At 40.0% G+C, this 21,861-nt stretch overlaps 1 protein-coding gene and 1 pseudogene across 2 annotated transcripts; both read right to left on the bottom strand.

The window, feature by feature from the left end:
- Positions 1-280: 280 nt before the first annotated feature.
- Positions 281-1,406, bottom strand: LOC148362449 (lithostathine-1-beta-like; annotated as a pseudogene). Its single transcript, XR_015850814.1, has 5 exons — positions 1,344-1,406; positions 1,050-1,181; positions 810-941; positions 441-555; positions 281-360 (listed from the first exon to the last, which is right to left on the bottom strand). The product of XR_015850814.1 is annotated as a lithostathine-1-beta-like (transcript).
- A 3,393-nt stretch (positions 1,407-4,799) lies between these two features.
- LOC148362450 (uncharacterized) lies at positions 4,800-20,297 on the bottom strand. The gene is made up of 12 exons (XM_088339280.1): positions 20,205-20,297; positions 20,084-20,127; positions 16,807-16,870; positions 16,600-16,731; positions 10,734-10,838; positions 10,617-10,666; positions 10,420-10,536; positions 10,293-10,338; positions 9,231-9,302; positions 9,001-9,154; positions 6,173-6,255; positions 4,800-4,990 (listed from the first exon to the last, which is right to left on the bottom strand). Exons 1-12 carry the CDS (start codon positions 20,295-20,297, stop codon positions 4,814-4,816), a joined length of 1,137 nt encoding a protein of 378 aa, XP_088195406.1. The 3' UTR covers positions 4,800-4,813.
- Between the last annotated feature and the right edge of the window lie 1,564 nt (positions 20,298-21,861).

A 21,861-nucleotide genomic window follows, 5' to 3' on the forward strand; every position in this document is an offset into this window, starting at 1 on the left:
GGGTCTCATCGGCTGTTATAATTGTTGGCCACATAGGACCACACATATTTGAGTTTTGTTATTCAATTGCTAGGTTTTTAAGGAGACACATACAGTATATTCATGTTACGAATTTCCTGACAATAAAAAAGAGAGCTGAATGAAGTAGAAAACCTTTATTTTAACAAAGTATTCCAAAAGATCAGAGTTGCAAGAAAGCCCAGACATTCAAAGACTCCCAGTGTTTAATTTGATTGAGTTATGACCAGCATTTGTCAAAAGCAATATGATACAGAAAGCTTCAGTGGAAAGTTGAAATTATATCTTTGATGCAGACATAAGATTCCTCATCCGTGCAGGCCTCATCTTGCCAAAAGCCATCTGCAAAAAAAAGAAGACATTTTAGCAATCTTAGATTTATTATATATTCTGACTAAGGTGTATTAACTGGTTTTATTTACCATGTGTATTAATGGCGACACAGTCACCAGTGTCATTAGGCTCTGATGGATGCGAATTAGGATCGAAGTTAAGGAAATCTTGCTTAGAGCCATCGGTCCACAAAAAGTCATCATTCTGGGAGAAAAAGTGAAGAAAATGTAAAGATTTGAATTTGCTGTCACAACACGTTTTATCAGTATGCATTTTAAAAAAATCTATAAAAATCAATAACAGCCAGGCCTAATTGACAGCCAAATCGACATTTTCAAATGCCAACGCTTTTTTTGCAATTTCAAAATGGTTTCACTTTGATACCTTGTGAGTTACATTCTACAAACAATCATGCATACGGATTCAAGAAGAACATCTAATTATTTTGATTTTTTTACCTCAATTGCATCATGAAAACCAATCCAGGTTTTGTCATCGTCACCACCTTCTTGAATAAGCTCGAGAACAAATGCATTTTCCAGAGCACTGTGGATGGAGACCAAATTTCCTCCAAGAATATTGCAGATGCTCTAGAATAAAAAGTGGTTTTATTTTAATTCAATACCTTGAATGATGGTTGGTCTGCCTTTTTTAAGAGGATTACACGGCTCAAAAAGCGCAATTATTTTCATTCGTACCTCTGCGTCTGCAAAGTTTCTCTCTTCGGGTTGGTAGATGTAACAGGTGCATTCCAACTGCCTCCAGCCTTCGGGACAGGTATTGCCTGCAAGTTGTACGGTTATTTTTTTTTACCAAACAACCCACCAAGCCTTTGGGACATGTATTAGCTGTTAATGTTTTACCAAAAAAAACACTTTTGTGCCCAATCTTTTTGTAGGACCACTGTAAAGAAGAAACACATATTGTGTCAAAAAACAGATCCAAAAAATGTAGTATGTTCATTTTGGTCCGCCTGTGAGACTCCTACTTACGGCTCCCTTCAACAGTCCACTAATGGCACACAGGAGAAAGAAGAAGCGAAGAGCAAATGCCATCTGTAGTAAAATATTATAAAACAGACACTTTCAACTTCAAATAATTAATGCAATACAAGGATAAGATGAGTTAATAAAGTTACCTTAGCGCGTGTTATGCTTGCCACCGAACACGATTAAGCAGATGTCTACGAATGCTTTTATGTACTGGACCGGGAGTTGTTTTTTGTGGTTTAATGTGGAAAATAGATTCAGTGACATTTAGATAAGAAGGTTAATCAAACACAATGGTGAGTGGTTGGTTTCCAGACCTTCAAAAATATGCCACCCTATGACCCCACCCACTCCAAGCCTGTCATACCATCTCCACGGAAGCGATACGAAAGTGTTGTGAAATGGGAGGTAATGATGTTCACTTCCAGAGTTTAATCCCATAACTTCCGATGTTTCACTTTGGCTTTGACTTTTGGTTTGACTTTGGGTGTTTTTCTCACACTTGGTTTTAAGGGTCCATATGGGGATGGGATTTTATAAGCCTTGGCTTCAGTTTTCATGCCATTATTGGTGGGTGATCAGTTAATTGAATGACGTTTGCTGCATGAGATTGGTTTGGGGCTGGTGGGGATCTGGATGGCTTGACAGGCTTCTTCCTACGTTGTTGGACTGGGGCGGCTGGTCGTAATGCTAGGGTTGCTTCGGGCTCTGGTGCTGGCTTTCCGACAGGTGCTTCTGCCAAGGGTGGGATTCGCGTGCCCCCGTCATGGCGGTGCCTTGACGATTTGGTTGAGTTGCAAGATGAATGGATATGTTACCATGTTCCTACATCGTTTTGATAAAGGATTCTTGTATGTCCGGCTTTTCCTCTACACCAGCACATACCATGATACAGGGTAATTATCCCACCGAGATTACTGTGATATGTGATGGATACTGGTTTTTGTGGCTAACAATCTGCCTCTGCTAATCTCACTCTCATTCCTTTTTGAGTTTTGAAAGATAGGAAATGACCTCGGTGAAATGTTGCATTTAGGAAAGGAATATTATTTGGCAAACCAGAGGAAGACCACACTCTTGCCTGACGCACCACCTCAGCCCCTTCCTCCCAGTTCTTTTGCGCTTTATGTTTCAGAAGTATGAGTTGATGAGGATGGATTCAAATATCCAATTGCTAAATCTATTATTCGCCTTTGACTACTTGAGTTAGCGAAGAGTCAAAAATACACAGAATGGCCAAATTCTTATGAGGTTGAACAGAAATGCACAAATATAGGCACAGAATCACGCACGCACACCCACACGCAAATATATATATATATATATATATATATATATATATACACACAGTGCATCCGGAAAGTATTCACAGCGCTTCACTTTTTCCACATTTTGTTATGTTACAGCCTCATTCCAAATTGTATTAATTTAATCTCTTATCTCAAAATTCTACACAAAATACTCCATTATGACAATGTGAAAAAGTTTTTTTTGTACTTTTTTTGAATTGATTAAAAAAAGAAAACTAAAAAAATCACATTTACATAAGTATTCACAGCCTTTGCTTAATACTTTGTTGATCCACCTTTGGCAGCAAATACAGCCTCAGGTCTTTTTGAATATAATCCCACAAGTTTAGCACACCTATCTTTAGGCAGTTTTGCCCATTCTTCTTTGCAATTAGTTTCAAGCTCAATCAGGTTGGATGGGCTCAGCCATTTTCAGATCTCCTCAGAGATGTTCGATCGGATTCAAGTCTGGACTCTGGCTGGGCCACTCCAGGACATTCCCGGAGTGGCTCTGCAGCCAATCTTTTGAGATCTTGGCTGTGTGCTTTGGGTCGTTGTCCTGCTGAAAAATGAACCTTCGCCCCAGCCTGAGGTCAAGAGCGCTCTGGAGTAGGTTTTCATCCAGGATATCTCTATATATTGCTGCATTCATTTTTCCTTCTATCCTGACAAGTCTGCCAGTCCCTGCTGCTGAAAAACATCCCCACAGCATGATGCTGCCACCACCATGCTTCACTGTAGGGATGGTATTGGCCTGGTGATGAGCGGTGCCTGGTTTCCTCCAAACATGGCACCTGGCATTCACACCAAAGAGTTCAATCTTTGTCTCATCAGACCAGAGAATTTTGTTTCTCATGGTCTGAGAGTCATTCAGGTGCTTTTTGGCAAATTCCAGACGGGCTTTCATGTTCTTTTTACTAAGGAGTGGCTTTCGTCTGGCCACTCTACCATACAGGCCTGATTGGTGGATTGCTGCAGAGATGGTTGGCCTTCTGGAAGGCTCTCCTCTCTCCACAGAGGAACGCTGGAGCTCTGACAGAGTGACCATCGGGTTCTTGGTCACCTCCCTGACTAAGGCCCTCCTTCCCCGATCGCTCAGTTTAGAAGGCCGGCCAGCTCTATGAAGAGTCCTGGTGGTTCCAAATGTCTTCCATTTACGAATAATGGAGGCCACTGTGCTCATTGGGACCTTCAAAGCAGCAGAATTTTTTCTGTATCCTTCCCCAGATTTGTGCCTCAAGACAATCCTGTCTCGCAGGTCCACAGACAGTTCTTTTGACTTCATGCTTGGTGTTTGTGCTCTGACATGCACACTCAACTGTGGGACCTTATATAGACAGGTGTGTGCCTTTCCAAATCATGTCCAATCAACTGAATTTACTGCAGGTGGACTCCAATTAAGCTGTAGAAAGATCTCAAGGATGATCAGTGGAAAAAAGATGCACCTGAGCTCAATTTTGAGCTTCAAGGCAAAGGCTGTGAATACTTATGTAAATGTGATTTCTTAGTTTTCTATTTTTAATAAATTAAAAAAAAAAAAATTAACATGATTTGAAAAAAAATAAATATATATATATATATATATACATATATATATATATATATATATACATATATATATATATATATATATATATATATATATATATTAAACCAGTGCCAGAAGCGCCACAATGACAAAAAAAAAAAAATTTCATTTTGCTATTTGAAGTAGGAAGATGGCAGCAAAACATGTGAAACTCTTGAAGAGGTACCTCAAGCCATGTACTATAGTTACAAATTTAAAGACCTGTGAGTATTGGAAATCTTAATGTAAGTGCATGTAATTTTATCTTTTGAAATCCTTCTTTTCAAATAATGAAGTCTTTTCTCAACACCTTGGGCACTATATAATACTTACTGGGACTTTAATGTAAGGGCTTTTAATCATTTTTTGGGTTTCGGAGAAAGATTTGCATTCCCAAACGGGGCTATTAAGATAATATGAAGCTTCAGAACGTCAATTATCGTTTTTTTTTTATTTTTTATTGTACAGTTCAAAACCAAAGTGAAAAAGATTAATAAGGCACACATCAATTACTCATAACACAGTCAACTTTTATTTCAATAATAAATAAATGTGATCACTCTAATAATACTAGACCAGTTCTTGTTTCCTGTTCTTCCAGTCGGCGTTCCATATTGTCAAAAGAATGTTTGGCTTTCTGGCCTGATGTCACAGTTTAGCGACTCTTCAAAAAACGCCTTGTGTTTGTAATCCATTAGGGGTGTACTCTCGCCCAGCACGGCTTGGGTAAAATTGGGACGTCCCCATGCGTACACTAAACTGTTGAAAAAGCCTTGCAAGGATACACTGACAGCCTGAAAAAAAAAATCATTTAATGTAGCTCTACCCTTTTATTTTTTTTTCCATTCATTAATTGTTTTCATTCGTTCATTTATTCATTCATGAGGCTCAAACAGTGGGTAGGGGACACCCTAGACTGGTTGCCAGCCAATCACAAGGTAACACCGACACAGAAAAACATTCTTGGGGAAAAATTGGAACCACCAATCGACCTACCATGCATGTTTTCATGAATTGTTTTCATTCATTAATTTATTCATTCATTTTAAACACATGAGGGTCAGACAGTGGGTAGGGGACACCCTAGACTGGTTGCCAGCCAATCACAGGTAACACAGACACAGAAAAACATTCCTGGGGCAAAATTGGAACCAATCGACCTGCCATGCATGTTTTTGAGACACGGGAGGAAGCTGGAGTGCCCGGAGAAAACCCACCCAAGCACAGGACGAACATGCAAATAAATAATTGTATTTATTTATTACTTTTGTTATATAAAACGGTAAATATTGATAAATATCCTATAATTTCCCCAAACAATAGTGTCAAATTAAAAGAAAACTTGTGAAAGACAAATATTTTTGAATTGCAAGTAATCCATTGTGTTGCGCTAATTTGTCTAGATTATTTGGGCATGATCATTCAGCAAATGAAAATGGGCAACAAACATTAGCTTTGTAATTTGGATCATACTGACTTTTTGTTCTTCCGAGCACAGACCAAAACCATCATTTATAAATAACTAACAGAGAAAAACCAAAATATTTGCGCATAATCTGTTGTACAATGCAATAATTTATTGTGTAATCATTAGCCCAAACAGGGTAAACTGATGTGTTTAAGTACCTACCACTGTTACTATATAGCTTGTAGGCAAGACATATTCAAAAAACAAAACAAAACAAAACAAAAAAGTAATTTCAGGGCTGTAATTATATAGCCAATGCTTCCTTTTACATGTGATGATTAAATAAACCTTTTATATAAGGATTTTCCTGAGCATACTTGTCAAAAATACTCGCAGTATATTTTTTGAATTGAATATTTTGAAATTTTCAAGGACTGTGTATTGTAGCGCAGAACTATGGATATTGTCAGTCCAAAATGCTTTTTTTTATTTCAAAAATGTCATGTCTGTTGAGTAATGAGCCGAACTGAAAAATAAAACTCTACCTCTAGCTAAAAAAAAACCTCACCTGTATTAGGTAAGCTGGAAACAAGCTTCGCTGTTGGATGCCAGGCCACACCAACAAAGTTGAAAGCAAAATGACAACAAGGGCTGGAAACAATGAAAGACATTTTTTTTAATTGCCTTGCAGAGCTGGTCTAAAGCCTTGCGCACACTTAAAGCCAATGGCATGCCGGTTTTAGCAATAAACGCCATTGGCTAGAGAAAGCTCCGTGCATAAGTAATTGCTTTTGGTGTTTTCAGATCATGTGACCATTCAAAGTAGCGAATATTACTGAGTCAGATAGTGATTACAAAGACGAGCATATATTTATCACTGCGCCAAAAGAAAACGCGAATAAGGGCTGCATCGTGTAAAATCGGAGGCTTTTTTTTCTAAGGCAACCGTACTTTGGAGAATTGTGCCATATTGCAACACAAACATGGGAAGTTGCCTTTTTTGTTGTGGTTGCAGCGGTAATGTACCAAATTGCATTTATTTGTCCTTATTAATGGAGTTTTAGAGGAAACTTCAGTTCTTGATAAAAAACCTCCACTGCCGTGAAATAAAGACATTAATTGTGGGTGTTACTCTTAATATAATAAATAATAAATCGTTTTTTTACACTTTTTTTTGTTTTCGCCATACCCTTCTCTGCAATTGTTGTTTAATTTTCATGAAAAAAGGAGCCCATCTCTGCTGTCTTTGGCAGCGGGCAGGAGACACCCTGAACTGGTTGCCAGCTAGTTGCAGGGCACACAAAGACAGACAACTCACTTGCCCATTCACACCTAGGGACAATTTGAACCGGCCAATGAACCTGACATGCATGTTTTTGGAATGTGGGAGGAAACCGGAGTGTCTGGGGGAAACTCAAACAAGCATGGGGAGAACATACAAACTCCACACAGGTAGGTTTGATCTCATGACCTCAGAACTGTGTCGCACATGTGGTAACCACGGCGCTGCCATGCTGCCTTTACATTAGAGGTAAGATCGGGCCCAAAAAAAGCACCCGAGCCCGACGCAGGCCCGAGGGGTAATAAACCCGACCCGGACCGAGCCCGACTAATTAACTGGATTTGCTGGCCCGGCCCGAGGGGCCCGAAATTACATATTTTATTTATAAGGAGGGGTGATTTATGATAACAAATTAAACTCTGCCTTTTGTTACAACATCTAGGCCTAAGTTAAATAAAACTGTATAAACATTTACATCTTTTATATTTCTGTGTCTGCACTGCAGATGTCACATTAAGCGACAATCTGTCATTGACGGTTTTTTTTCGAGGTAGCGAAAACATTTAAGGGCGTCCGTCATTTTGACGACTTGATCATTGGGCCATAATCCACAGCAGCAGTAGTAGTACATCCTTAAGATTTTAGCGCACTTTCATTGAGGGGGTGTTGACGACGTGTTGTGCCCTTTTCCGACTCCTATGAAAGCCCCCCCCCCCGATCGTATTCTATATAAAACGCTTATTAAAACAATAAAGCGAGCTAATTATAATAACTGTCTTTGGGACGAATGATAATATAGATGTCTGACGTTCATTACTTTTGCCAGGACAGCTTTTTAAATGTCTGATCAGCGTCGAGGTCCCAGTCTTTTTGCTATCGTATGCGAGCAAATTGCCACATTGACACTCAGCGAAGCCAACGCAAGTCTGTGTATCATTTTCTACTATCAATTTGAAATTGCTCCACACTTGACTCTTACCAGAGTGCGTTTTCCTCGTCAGTTCTCCTCTTTTGAGTTTATCCTTAACTTCTTGTTGGTCCGACTCCATATCGGGGATACCAGGCCAAAATCACGCGAATTTGCGGAGGGGAAGATTATTAAGAGGACAGCATTCACGTCACGTCACGTGCACAGAGCATGCTCTGGCTCCGTTAAAAGCAATTACAGCTCCTTCTCCGTTTTATCCAAATTATTTATTTTATAACAAGTATTCCTTGGTCTAGTATCCATACATAGTTTAAGTATATATTTTTAATGAACATTTAACACATTATTAATTAATTTAAAAAAAAAAAAAAAAAAAAAAAAAAAGCAGGACCGAACCCGACCCGACCCGACCGTATGACTGACATTTCAGGCCCGACCCGGCCCGAAATTGCCTCGGGTTCGGGTTCGGGTTCGGGCTCGGGCCATAAATCTTAGCTCTACTTTACATATATACAATGATATGATATGTAATGACAATGAAAGCATGTATGGTCAACTATTCCAAAAGCATTAATCACAACATCTCACCTGTTTGTTATTATGTACTGCATTTTATTTGTTCATTAGTTTAAAGATTTAGGAAAAATATGTTTCATTTTTTGCATTTTATTTTAACATATTGATATATTTTTTAACACACGGGCATTAGCTTTTGTGTTATGATATTCCATTCATATATTTTAGGTAGGGCAGCACGGCGGCGCAGTGGTTAGCACGTGTGCGGCACAGTTCTAAGGTCTTGGGAACCTCCTGTGTGGGTTAAAATCCAGCTACCGGACTTCCTGTGCGGAGTTTGTATGTTCTCCCCGTGCTTGCGTGGGTTTCCTCCGGGCACTCCGGTTTCCTCCCACATTCCAAAAACATGCATTTCGGGTGAATTGGCCGTTCCAAATTGTCCCTGGGTGTGGATGAGCGAGCGAGTTGTCTGTCCCTGTGTGCCCTGCGATTGGCTGGCAACCAGTTCAGGGTGTCCCCTTCCCACTGCCCGATAATTGCTGGGATGCGCTCCAGCACCCCTGCGACCCTACTGAGGATAAGCGGTGCAGCTAATGAGATGAGATATTTTAGGTAAAAATAAACATGAAGTACATGGAGTAAGCACAATTTTCCTGCAAATGCTGTGTACCTGGCGTCCAACAAACCAAGATGACCACGACCATGTTCCTGGCAGTTGTTAATAAACCTTTCAATCTCCTTCTAGACTGTCCATCTCCCTCCACTGGGAACAGCGAATCCAGTTGGTGCTTTTCATACCACGTACCCACCTTATGGTAGATAACCTTTTACAGATGGAAACAGAACCACATTGTCAGAAAATGTCTAAAAACATTTTAGTTATGTGTTGTGCTGACTTACGGAGCAAGACAGGATAACAGGAATCACCACCAGGAACAGAAATACTTTCATGAAAGTGTCATGGATTACCTCCTAGGAAGAAAATGAATAATTTGTTTCTCTGAAAGAATACAAAAAAAGCAGAAAGAATGACCATTTTATCAAGGACCAGTTTACCAAAAATATTGGAACCTTCTAGTACAGGGGTGTCAAATCCCGTCTGTCCCGTCCTCATCCGTATCCTGCTTGTCTTTCCCCGATTTCCTGATCGTCTCCGGCTCCCTGATTCTTTCCCTTCCTTCGACACGCTCTAATCTCCCTCTCCGGCTATCGACCCGTTTTGCCCACCGACCACGCTCTGATATCCAGCACCGGTGATCGACCCGTTTTGCCCACTGACCACGCTCTGATCTCTGCTACGGCTATCGACCCGTTTTGCCCACCGACCACGCTCTGATCTCCCGCTCCGGCTATCGACCCGTTTTGCCCACCGTCCACGCTCCGATCTCCTGCCCCGGTAAATCTACTTGTTTCCGCATTCCGATCACGCTCCGATCCCGTGGGTTTCTTGCTCCTCCTGTCCAGCGATCACCGGATCACTGGTGTTTGTTTCCCCACACCTGACTTCGATTATTCAATAAACCTTTGTATAAAACGTTACGCGTTTGGGTCTACCGTTTGTCCTGGGCTCTGACAGTTGTCTATTAATATTTACAATGAAACCACCAAATCCATTGATTTTTACGACCGCTATATTCATATCAAATTAGGACAATAATTAATGGCGACTACCTTGTTTTGGCAGTTATTTCTTTTTAAGTAATAACTTTGTCTTAAAACAACTTTCAACTGAAAAATGGAACTCTTAAATGCTGTTGGAAATCTTTGCAAATTTGAAAAATCTCTTTATCCATTTATATAAGATTTTCAATATTTGGCATCTGTGCCCTCTTGTTCTAGGATGATAAAAACTAGACGGAGTGTTCTTATTTCAGAAATTATAATAATCATGAGACAATAAGTAGCTCTTTATTTGTTTGGTGACTGCTGAATTAGTTAATATCAACAACAACAAAAACTCACAGCATCTGAGCAGGAATCCTTCCAGATGTGCAAGAATAAAATACAACTGAGGATGAAAAAGGACAATATAAGTCACACTATATATTTTTGTGTAATTATCATTGGGCATTTGATTTGTGATCGTGACCTGGTGCAGTATTTGGTGAGTTCCTGAACGGTGTCACTTCGGGAGTCAGGAATCAAGGGAGTGGTTGTGATAAAAGGAGTTAGCACGTACGCTAAGTAGATGACCACTGGAATCGACCTGGTGAAGAATTCAGTGACGTTATGCACCATGTCTATGTCTTTATTAAGAAATTAAAAAAAACTCATCAAAACACTCACCAAACATACAGATACACTGATAAGGATAGCAGTTTTTTTTGGAAGAGACTCTATGAGACAGATATGAAAAATGTAGGCGTCCAACAAAAAATTAAAGTTTACATGTCAATGTCTTACTCGTTTGGCTTTGTCTTCCGTTGTAATTTCTCGCCATCCTTTGATGGATTTTTGAGATTTCCAAGCGTACACTGCCACCAGCAGGAATGAGATCAAGTAAAAAGTCTGGAAAAAAGGAAAAGACGAAATTACATAAAAGAAACCACAACAATTGACACAAACGCGATGAAGAAATGCAGATTACTACAACGAAACTGTAGAACTTCATAAGGACAGGGTGTCACGAGGATTACCAGAACAGAGCAGGAGACCCCAGAGCGTTCGTACAATACTTTTATTTGGGGAAGCACAAGGGTTAGCGGGAAACTTCGGACGACGTAGCCAATCGTAGCGTGGGACGGAAGCAGGTTGAGTTTACCGGGACTGAAGAGATGATCGTAGCTTGGGACGGAAGCAGGTCGGATTGGAGGCAGGCAGAGAGAATCAGGTAAACAAGGCACAGGTAATCGGGAGCGTCATACGGGGTACAGATGTACAGAATTACAGGATTAATCCTCCGACCCCCATGTCTCGGTGTAGAATGCTTAAATAGGGAACATAACCCAATCAGAAGGCACATTCCAGCGCGCCAGATGATTGCCCCAGGTGGCTCCACTTGGGTAATCATGACAGAACCCCCCCTCAAGGGACGGCTCCTGAAGTCCCCCAGAAAAAAAAATAAAAATAAATTTAACCCAAGACACGTCACAGGGAAACACAGGCAGATCAGGACAGGCAGAATCAGACAGGACAGGCAGAATCAGAAGAGTCCAGACTCAGGGGGGGTCAGATTCAGAAGTGTTCAGACTCAGGGGGGGTCAGATTCAGAAGAGTCCAGACTCAGGGGGGGTCAGATTCAGAAGAGTCGGACTCCGGGGAGCGGAAAGGGAACAGACAAGACAGGAGAGGAAAGACGGGACAAAATCAGTACAGGCAGACTCAGGGCATGCATGGGAGTCGAGCAGGCAGGCATGGGAGTCGAGCAGGCAGGCATGGGAGTCGAGCAGGCAGGCATGGGAGTCGAACAGGCAGGCATGGGAGTCGAACAGGCAGGCATGGGAGTCGAACAGGCAGGCATGGGAGTCGAACAGGCAGGCTTGGGAGTCGAACAGGCAGGCATGGGAGTCGAACAGGCAGGCTTGGGAGTCGAACAGGCAGGCTTGGGAGTCGAACAGGCAGGCTTGGGAGTCGAACAGGCAGGCTTGGGAGTCGAACAGGCAGGCTTGGGAGTCGAACAGGCAGGCATGGGAGTCGAACAGGCAGGCATGGGAGTCGAACAGGCAGGCATGGGAGTCATTGCGCAGTCATACGGCCGGAGGTGCCTCAGCCAATTTCGCCATGTCGGAAAGGACCTGCCGAACTGCGCATTTTGAAGGGGAATTGCGCTGCTGATTCAGGCTTTGATAGTGGTCAGGGGGCAAATGTACGAACGCGGGGTCCATTCTGGTCTGAGGATTCTGTCACGAGGATTACCAGAACAGAGCAGAAGACCCCAGAGCGTTCGTACAATACTTTTATTTGGGGAAGCACAAGGGTTAGCGGGAAACTTCGGACGACGTAGCCAATCGTAGCGTGGGACGGAAGCAGGTTGAGTTTACCGGGACTGAAGAGATGATCGTAGCTTGGGACGGAAGCAGGTCGGATCGGAGGCAGGCAGAGAGAATCAGGTAAACAAGGCACAGGTAATCGGGAGCGTCATACGGGGTACAGATGTACAGAATTACAGGATTAATCCTCCGACCCCCATGTCTCGGTGTAGAATGCTTAAATAGGGAACATAACCCAATCAGAAGGCACATTCCAGCGCGCCAGATGATTGCCCCAGGTGGCTCCACTTGGGTAATCATGACACAGGGTTTGATAAACTGTGTACAATTTTGCTATGTGTCACTGAATATGCTGTCACTATTGCATGAGTTTTCCAGTTTTATTACTTTTATCATTTATTCATCACATCTTAACTTTAATTATCACATTATTCATGTAGTTGTTATAAATGCATCTTGTGCCTATCCGCACATTTTGAATGAAGTATTTATTTGCTTTATTTGATTTTTCAATGTGTGCGTTCATTCAGTATTTTTTTCCATCAATCTTTCTAAGTGGACTATTCTGCCCTTATCTTATCATACAACCTTCACAATCCATCTGGGTCCGGTTTTAACAAAACGTCTCTTGTGAAGATGAGACTTTTGCCTGGTTATGTTTCATTTTTCTGCTAAAATCTTTTTGGTCAATCCACACCCCATTTTTAGCAAAACAGTGGTCATTTTTCGAGGCTTGCTTGTCTAGGGGGGACTTTGTCATGATGGTCTCAGGCCCATATTATTCTGCTTTTTTTATTTTGTTTTTTTTTTCTGTAATAAAAGCACTCAACTGAACTCGTCTCTTCAGCTCCTGTGTCTTTGTCTAATTAGTCAGTTGTAATCCCGGAATTGAACATGCAGTGGGACACGGATTGTCCACCGCAACAACGGGAAAGCAGGCAGCAAGGCAAGTGTATATACAGAACACAAGAGGCAAACAAATAGACAGGCCAAATGTTAAGAGATCCAGTTAATACAAGCAGTGAAATCGATAGTCCAATAATTATTCATACTTGTAATCCAGGAGGTCAGGCAGGGGTTTGGTACGCTGAATAAAAGAGAGCAGTGTGACATAGGGGTTTGAAACATGACGGGAAAGACAACAAACCTGCAAGGAACTAAGGGGACAGAGTATTGAAAACCAGGGCGGATCAAGACAAGTGACAACAGCTGTAAGAAAGAAAATAGAACCTGGAAGTGGGTGACCAAATAAGGTAAGGGGAAGCAAAAGAATGAGACAGAACAGGAATTGGTCAATATTTTGGAATGGCGGTTTGATTCTTTTTAGGATTAAAAACTATACAAACATATATGACCTGAATTGTCAGAGGAGTGACAGAGTGCAGGATTGTGACAACAATGCTATAAGAAAATATAGATAGAGGATGGGGAGGCAGCGCCAAGAAGAAGGATGCCTCTCGTCTTAATAAACTGGTGAGGAAAGCGAGCTCTGTTGCGGGCACAGGACTGGACAGCCTGACAACAGTAGCTGAGAGACGGGCACTGGAAAAGCTGCGGTCAATCATGGACAATTCATCACATCCACAACACAGCATTATCTCCAGACAGAAGAGCAGCTTCAGCAACAGACTGCTGTCACAGTCTTGTTCGACGGACAGACTGAGGAGATCTTTTCTTCCTCATGCCATGAGGCTCTTTAACTAGACCCGGGGGAGTAAAGGCCCACATTAAACTACACCCCCCACATTGCTATTACCGTATTTTTATTTATTACCGTATTTTTATTACTACTGTATTTTTGTTTTATTGCAGTGTGTATTCTGTGTAGCACTATCTAGTTACTCTATCTAACACGTTACATTGGGTATTGTATTCTTTTTTTCTTTATTATTGTTTTGTTTTTAGCACAGGGATGCTGTTGGGAGTGTGAATTTCCCTGCGGGGATGAATAAAGTATCTATCTATCTATCTATCTATCTATCTATCTATCTATCTATCTATCTATCTATCTATCTATCTATAGTATATTGATTAGCGTTGTCCAGATCACCTATGGAAAATTGTGTTTTCCACTCATAAATTCAGACAATTATCCTTACAAATACTTAGGATAGAAAAGCATGTTTTAATAATGTTCTATCTTTGCCCCATAACTCCTCATTGTGTAATGTGTGTTTATGTTTTTATGTAATGCACGTGAAGTCAGACTCCATATCTTGGTGACGATGATGTCATTTATCTTTATATGAGTGTCCTTTGCTTCACTCACATTCATCAGATTTACAACACACACGATTTCGGCATGAAGACAATGTGTCCCTCAGTAGCAAATAAAAAATGTATCAGTGCAGCAGTGTTACCACTGTTGATACTGATACGGGTGCTATTTCCAATTAAAACGGGGGCTAAACCTAAATGGGCGAAGGGTCAAAAAAAAAATGTGACTAGAAGCTAAGGGCCAGTGTGTTTAAGAGGACGCACATAGTCAAGTGAACTTAATTGAACTTATGGAAAACACACTTATTCCAATATGATCAGATGAATAAAGCAATATATACTTATGGCTATGTCAGTAATATTTATTTTCAGCAGGCACAAAACCTACATTTTCTTTATATAAAGATCCCCATGACATAAACTTGAAATGAGAAAAGTTCTTATTATTCAGGCACAATCAGAAGCATATAGTTTGTATTGCGATAAAAGTGGCCCGAATGTACTTAACAGAAAAGAGCAGTTTTTTTATCATCCAATGAATTGAAATATTTCCAAAATATAATTGGCCTGAAATAAAATGAAATAAAATGAAACATTTATCAACTATGCACACTTTCTTGAAGGAGACGTAACGAACAGTGAAGAAAAATTAACAGTTTCTGGTTTATGATACATTAATGAACTAAGGTCATCTCAGGGGCTGTAGAAAACCCATTTCTTTAAGAAATACCTACAAGTAAACATAACCAAACTTCAAAGGTGAAGTTTCTGTTTTCAGTTTTACTTGGAAACAAGGTCTGAGTAAATATGATTGAAAAATACAACATCGACTAAAACATTGAAAATAGTCCTAATAGCTTCAATTTGAAATGAGCCAGCCGAGACCCCACTCACGGATAATTGCTATAAGTCAATGTAGAAATTTAGAAATGTGTTGCCAATTTGTTATATTTATTATTACTTTTTAGGGAATGTAGTTTAGTGTATCTGTAATGCTATGGATACATTAGTATTAATTTCACATAACATGACGCTCAGCTAGAGGGAGCTCACATAATTGTCTGCCATTCTGCTATTAATGGTACAGTATCCCCAAACCGCCAAAACATTCTGAATAGCTGGGCAAAAAAAATGGAGAAAAAAAGGTGTGGTTTGGTAACTTTGAGTATTCTTAATTTATAGTATTTGTTGTGTTTTGTTGCACTCGTTTTCTGTTGCAATAGAGTGACATCTAGTGGTCAAATATTACAGTGTCCCTTTAAAGATGGTGTGTATGACAAATTTAGCTCTTGTTAATGTCAACAAACATGACGCACCCCAACTTTATAGGAGGTGTGTGTGTACATCAGAATCGTTTTAGTATTAAGGGATCCCAGTTCGAATCCCGGCTTGTCCGTGTTAAATGTCGAAGTGTCCTTAGGTAAGACATTGAACCCCCAATTACCCCCAATAAGCAGGTTAGCGCTTTACATGGCTGCACAGATCACGGCCGCTATTGGGAAATGTGAAGCACAATGTAAAGCGCTTTGGGAAGTCATTGACTTGAAAAGCGCTATATAAATGCAGATCATTTCTTTTCATTTCATTACTTGCTGACACCATTTTCTGGGTTAAATATTCATTGCAGCTCCTGATGTTGCATATGCAAATATCAGAAATTCTTAGATGCGCTCAAATAATATCTTTCTTTTTTACCTTTTTTGGGGGGTTTGGGTTGGCATTTGGACTGTATTTGAAACAGTCTTTTCACCATTTTTATCCTGGAAATAAAGAAAACCGCGACTACACGAGTGATATCTCCTACCCGCCCATCCTCCTCTGAATGCCTTATTCCCATTTCCTCCGATGTAAAGGCTCTTTGAACTCAGCGGGGCAATTTTAACACTTTCTTAATAGAGAAATTATTTAGTTTGAAACTTTTTAAGGACACCTCAAACTACGTACACCACTCTATAAATATTTTTTCCCTAATACAAATAATTCAAATAGTTTGTGATAGAAATACCCCTGAATGGTGTGATTTCCCTTACAAATTGATCGTTTGGTTTTATGTTTGTTCACAAAATAATATTTTGGGAGCCTAAGATGTTTTTCCGTCTGTGAAAAAGAAAATTGTTCCTCACCAGCGAAAGGGGCAAGCTGTATTGGCAAATGGTTACGCTGATGTCGACGTGGACTTGGTTCATGGCGCTGGTGAACATCAAGATCAGAGCTGCTGCAAGATCTGCCAGCGAAAGTTGGACTAGGAGGTGCACCTATACACACGAAGGACATGTTTAGAATTTATAGATATTTCCATGTTATTAACCTATTCTATCATACTATCCAACCTGTGCTTTCAAACTCCTCCATCTGACCATAGAAACCACCAGCACCGAACAGCTTCCGATCACACTGCAGATAATATATTGAGACACAAAAACATGCAAATGTGCACGAAAACACAGGCAGTTTAACTACAAGTTGGAGAGTGTGTAAGAAATTCATATTCCAGGTTGGAAGTTCTTTGGAACTTGAAATGTGTCGGCAGAAATGGACAAGAAATGTTTGCAAACTTCACAAAAACCTCGACCTGTTCTCCAGTAGTGTTCTTGTTGTGTTGTGTAATAAAACTCAGAGCAGTAAAATAACAATAATAGATTAACTTTGTCAGTCTGGCAAGAGGTGTAAATTGTTTTATTGTGTCTTGTGTTCCAAGTCTATTCTTATCTACTGTACAGTCCTGGATTTTACTGACATTTTTTGACGGACTTACAATTGGATGGGAGGGATGGGCTCCAGCGCCCGTCCCCCGCCATCCCCCCCACACACCCCGCGAACCTTCTGAGGATAAGCGGTGAAGCTACTGAGATGAGATGAGACAGAATGCCTACACAATCTATCCTGTGACGTAATTTACTTCTGTTTGCAGCCCGGGAAATGGCCTTTGATAATAGAAGTACGTGCAATAACGTTTAACAATGTAAATGTCATTGCACTTTTAAAGCCAGATGAGTTAATTTTTATAAATCTTTTGCTTCACCTAGCGGACAAGTCCGATGAACACGATGAATTGAAATTCTAACCTCAAAGAGATTTGTCTCAGATGCCCGAATTAAGCTTTTATTTGCATTACAATGACAAATAGCAGAAATAAAATCAATTTTATTTCTGATATAATAATCTTCCCTACATTGTAAATGGCAGAAAACTTTATTTTTCACAACTGTTTCATAGTAGCGAATCCAGACACAATTTATTTGTTCTAATATTAATACTTTTGGGTGGTTGTTTGGGCTTTGTCTGAAATAAATAACATTCCTCAACAAATAAAATTATTGAATACATTTTAAATATTCATGTTACATACATTTTCTCACATACGCCAATATACTGTAGCTTTCAATGGCTTCTTGTCCTGGTCAGCTGTTCGTGTAGAATTAATCATTATTGTTTGAATAATTGTCTCTCTCAAGAAATGATTTGCGCACTTATGTTCAGATATTTTTTTCAGCAGTTATCGGTGACAGTGGCCAATCATTTCATCTAGAGTAGGGGTAGGCTAACTATGGCCCGCGGGCCACATAATGACCGCCAGGCTTTTTAATCGAACCCAATGAAAAAAAAATCTAATGTGTCACTCCTTATGTGTCACTCCCACCAGCCATAGAATTCATTTCTACTGGATTATTTAATTAAATAAATGACTTTCTACTGCACTAAAATACCAATAATGTGAATGTAATGGCTATTTTTTGTGTATTTGCAATTTCTTTTTTCTTTTACAATGTATTGATTTAATGTATCAGTATTACTATCAAATCTCATGGAGAAACAATTTTGCATTGAGTTTTTTTTTTATGCAAATTACTAAAATGAAAAAGGAACTGTCACGGTTGCGATGGCGCCCAATTGGCCCGCCGTGTGACGCCAGCTTCTGTCACGGTTGCCATGGTGCCCAATTGGCCCCGCCCAGGTGAATACCACTTCCGCTTCTGAGCAACCTACACCCCGCGACCAACGATCTCCAGATCGAGTGTGCGCTCCTTTCTCCTTTCCCCAATAAAACTGAGTAACGTTACGCGAGTGGGTCCTGTTCTCTGTTCTGGTTCTGACAGGAACAAAATACATGACTTTACTTTGATTTGAAGTGTTTTGAAACCAGTTTGAATAAATGGCCTATGAATTTATAAATTACAGATGAAATACAACATGTACATGTAAATGGCTGCATGTATATTTTTTCATAAATGAAAACGCAAAATATTGAATGGGCCTATATTGTTTTTATTTTCTCATGCACTACCAAGGTATTGGATTCGACACTGTATCGACAGATACAAAAAAAAATCAAATTAAAAAAAGTTTTTTTTTTCTTGCCACGATTCCCCTGCAAATAATACGGCAGTAGCTCAGGAGGTAGAGCGCTCGTCTTGGGATCAAGGGATCCCAGTTCGAATCCCGGCTTGTCCTTGTTACATGTCAAAGTGTCCTTGGGTAAGACACTGAACCCTAATACCCCCAATAAGCAGGTTAGCATCTTACATGGCTGCAATACAAGGCCGCTATTGGGAAATGTGAAGCACACTGTAAAGCGCTTTGGGAAGTCATTGACTTGAAAAGCGCTATAGAAATGCAGATCATTTCATTTCATTTCATTTCATTTCATTTCATAATAAACAGAGCAGAAGTAAATGGAAGGAGACCAAGAGGAAGGCCGCGATTGACGTGGATGGATGGCGTTATAAGTGAACTGCAGGAAAGAGGTCTAAATATAGTGGAAGCTTGAGCTCTTGTTGGTGATAGGAATGAGTAGAGAGGTGTCGTAAAAGGATAGTGGGATGTTTAGACGTGTACGGCACCCGTATGATGCGGCAGGGGTTAACCAGTGAAAGTTGTCGGGCCCTGCTGTTGAACAAAAGAGTGTGTTGTGTCACCCTGACCCGAGTGACATGGACGCTTTCTTGTGTCCCGTTTTCATCCAGAGCGACGAAAGCACGACCAACTTGGGTGCCGAGGTGCTTATCTTGTTCGGGAGTTTGGGCATTTGGGTTGGCCATGCTCAAATATTTTTTGCTACCTTTTTCTTTTTTGTTTTTATGTATGTGTTTGTCTTGATGTCGGTCACCCATCTCGAGAGATATGACCAGAGTAGATAGATTGATAAATATAATAATAATAATATTAAATAGAGAAATGATAACTCAATGTGGCCCACTTTTTACAGTTTTACACCCTGATCCGAAGGTGGTTTTACAGGAAATAAAGAGCAAAGGAACATTAATTTAATTCATATATGTAAATTTCATGCAATTTTGATAGATTTTTAAAAAATCCTGTTTAGACACAGAATATTACTGTATGTATTACTAGTCAAGAGTTGAGTCTATGATTCGACAATTTCTCTTATTTTTCAACTCAAATGGAAATTATGTTTAATCAGAAAATAGCCCAGACCCATTTACAACATTCGTGATAGTGTTTTGCGCACTATTTACGCAACTGTTTAATATAACTCACGTTTATTTTTACCAATACCATTGATAGAATTTTGGGGCCAGGTGAATGTTATTATTGTATATTAAAAAACATACAGGAAAACATAGAATAAATGTAGTACTGTATTACCTGGGAGCTAATGAGAGCAAATACACTGTTGAGAGAACGTCAATCTGTAAAATAAAAATGAAATAAAACCAAAAAGCCATGTTGGTTTACACAGCTTGTAAATGAAAACAAAAGTTCTTACCTGATAAGCAGTGAGTGTACCGTTGAGCCCCATGTTTGAGAAATCCTTCAAGACAGAAGTCACGTTTGCCTCGGAACACACAATGAACAACATTCCTCCATGGCAGCTTTTATGGCAAATGTGTGCTTTGGTCAATGAACACCTGCACGCAAGCGCAAAGTGAATTTAGTCACATGATTCTACTTTCACTCCACATAAAACTGATTGTGTGTGTTTTTATAGCATTACAATTACGGTTTGTGCTGCTTTGCAGTGGAATTGCTAATTATATACATATATGCAGGGTTGGGTAGGTTTACTTTGACTGGATTAAATTACTTTTGGATTACTCCAAGACCAAATATACTAATACAAGACAAAAGAAACTAAATATGAATAAAATTATGACTCACAACACGTGATAAGCTTTCTCTCCTGGCTTTGATCTCTTTGATCTCCGGCAAAACTAACATAAAATGCGACAGAAACAAAATGAAAATAAATCCAAACAGCTTGCTACCATCATTTTTGCCGTTCCATTTATTCCAAGCCTGCACAAAATTTTGTAAATTTATTCACATTTAGTTCCTTTTGTCTTTTATTAGCATATTTGGTATTGGAGTAATCCAAAAGTAATTGAAAGTAATCCAGTTAAAGTAACCTTACCCAACCCTGCATATATATATATATATATATATATATATATATATATATATATATATATATATATATATATATATATATATATATATATATATATATATATATATATACACAGTGGAACCTCGGTTCTCGACCATAATCTGTTACAGAACCCTGTTCGACAACCGATTTGTTCGATCAACGAAAATCGTTTTTCCCATTAAAAGTAATGTAAAATCGTTTTAATCCGTTCCAACACCCTGAATGTTTACCATGATCATAAACAAAGCTAACCCAGGCTAATGGTACGTTCGGGTAATCTTCCGTACGAAAGAATACGCTAACATGAACGTGTAAAAATAAAAAAACAGGATAAAGAATTATGAATAGGATTTCTTACTTTCGTGGTGGACGGTGGGAAGAGTAAAATCATCAAAAGTTTTTCAACCTCTTCCAAAATTTGCGGCAGTTGCTTGCTTATAGCGCCAACTTCCTTAGCCGCATATTTCTATTTCACAGCCTCCTTATTCTTTAGTATCGTACTGATCATAGATTTAGCCATGCTGTATTCACTAGCAAGATCAGACACTCGCCCACCTCCTTCATATTTAGCTATTATGTCTTTCTTAAAGGCAATAGTTGTACTAACAACTTGTCTTTTTTCACCTGTCCTGCTTGCACCGACCTTCTTCGGACGCTGCACGAACCCGTCTGTTGTTCTGCCATTCCATCCTACCCTCGCTTGTGAACAAGACCCCAAGATGCTTGAACTCCTCCACTTGGGGCAAGATCTCATCGGCAATCCGGAGGGAGCATGACACCCTTTTCCAGCTGAGTACCATGGTCTCGGACTAAGAGGTGCTGATTCTAAACCCGCCCGCTTCACACTCGGCTTAGAATCGCTCCAGTGAGAGCTGAATATCACGGCCTGAGGAAGCCAACAGCACCGCGTCATCTGCAAAAAGCAGTGACGTAATGCTGAGGCCCCCAAAACCATCCCCACCAAGGTTACGCCTAGAAATTCTGTTCATAATAG

The sequence above is a fragment of the Urocampus carinirostris genome, chromosome 7, assembly GCF_059441175.1.
Source record: "Urocampus carinirostris isolate Australia breed hairy pipefish chromosome 7, RoL_Ucar_1.0, whole genome shotgun sequence".
Lineage (NCBI taxonomy): Eukaryota > Metazoa > Chordata > Actinopteri > Syngnathiformes > Syngnathidae > Urocampus > Urocampus carinirostris.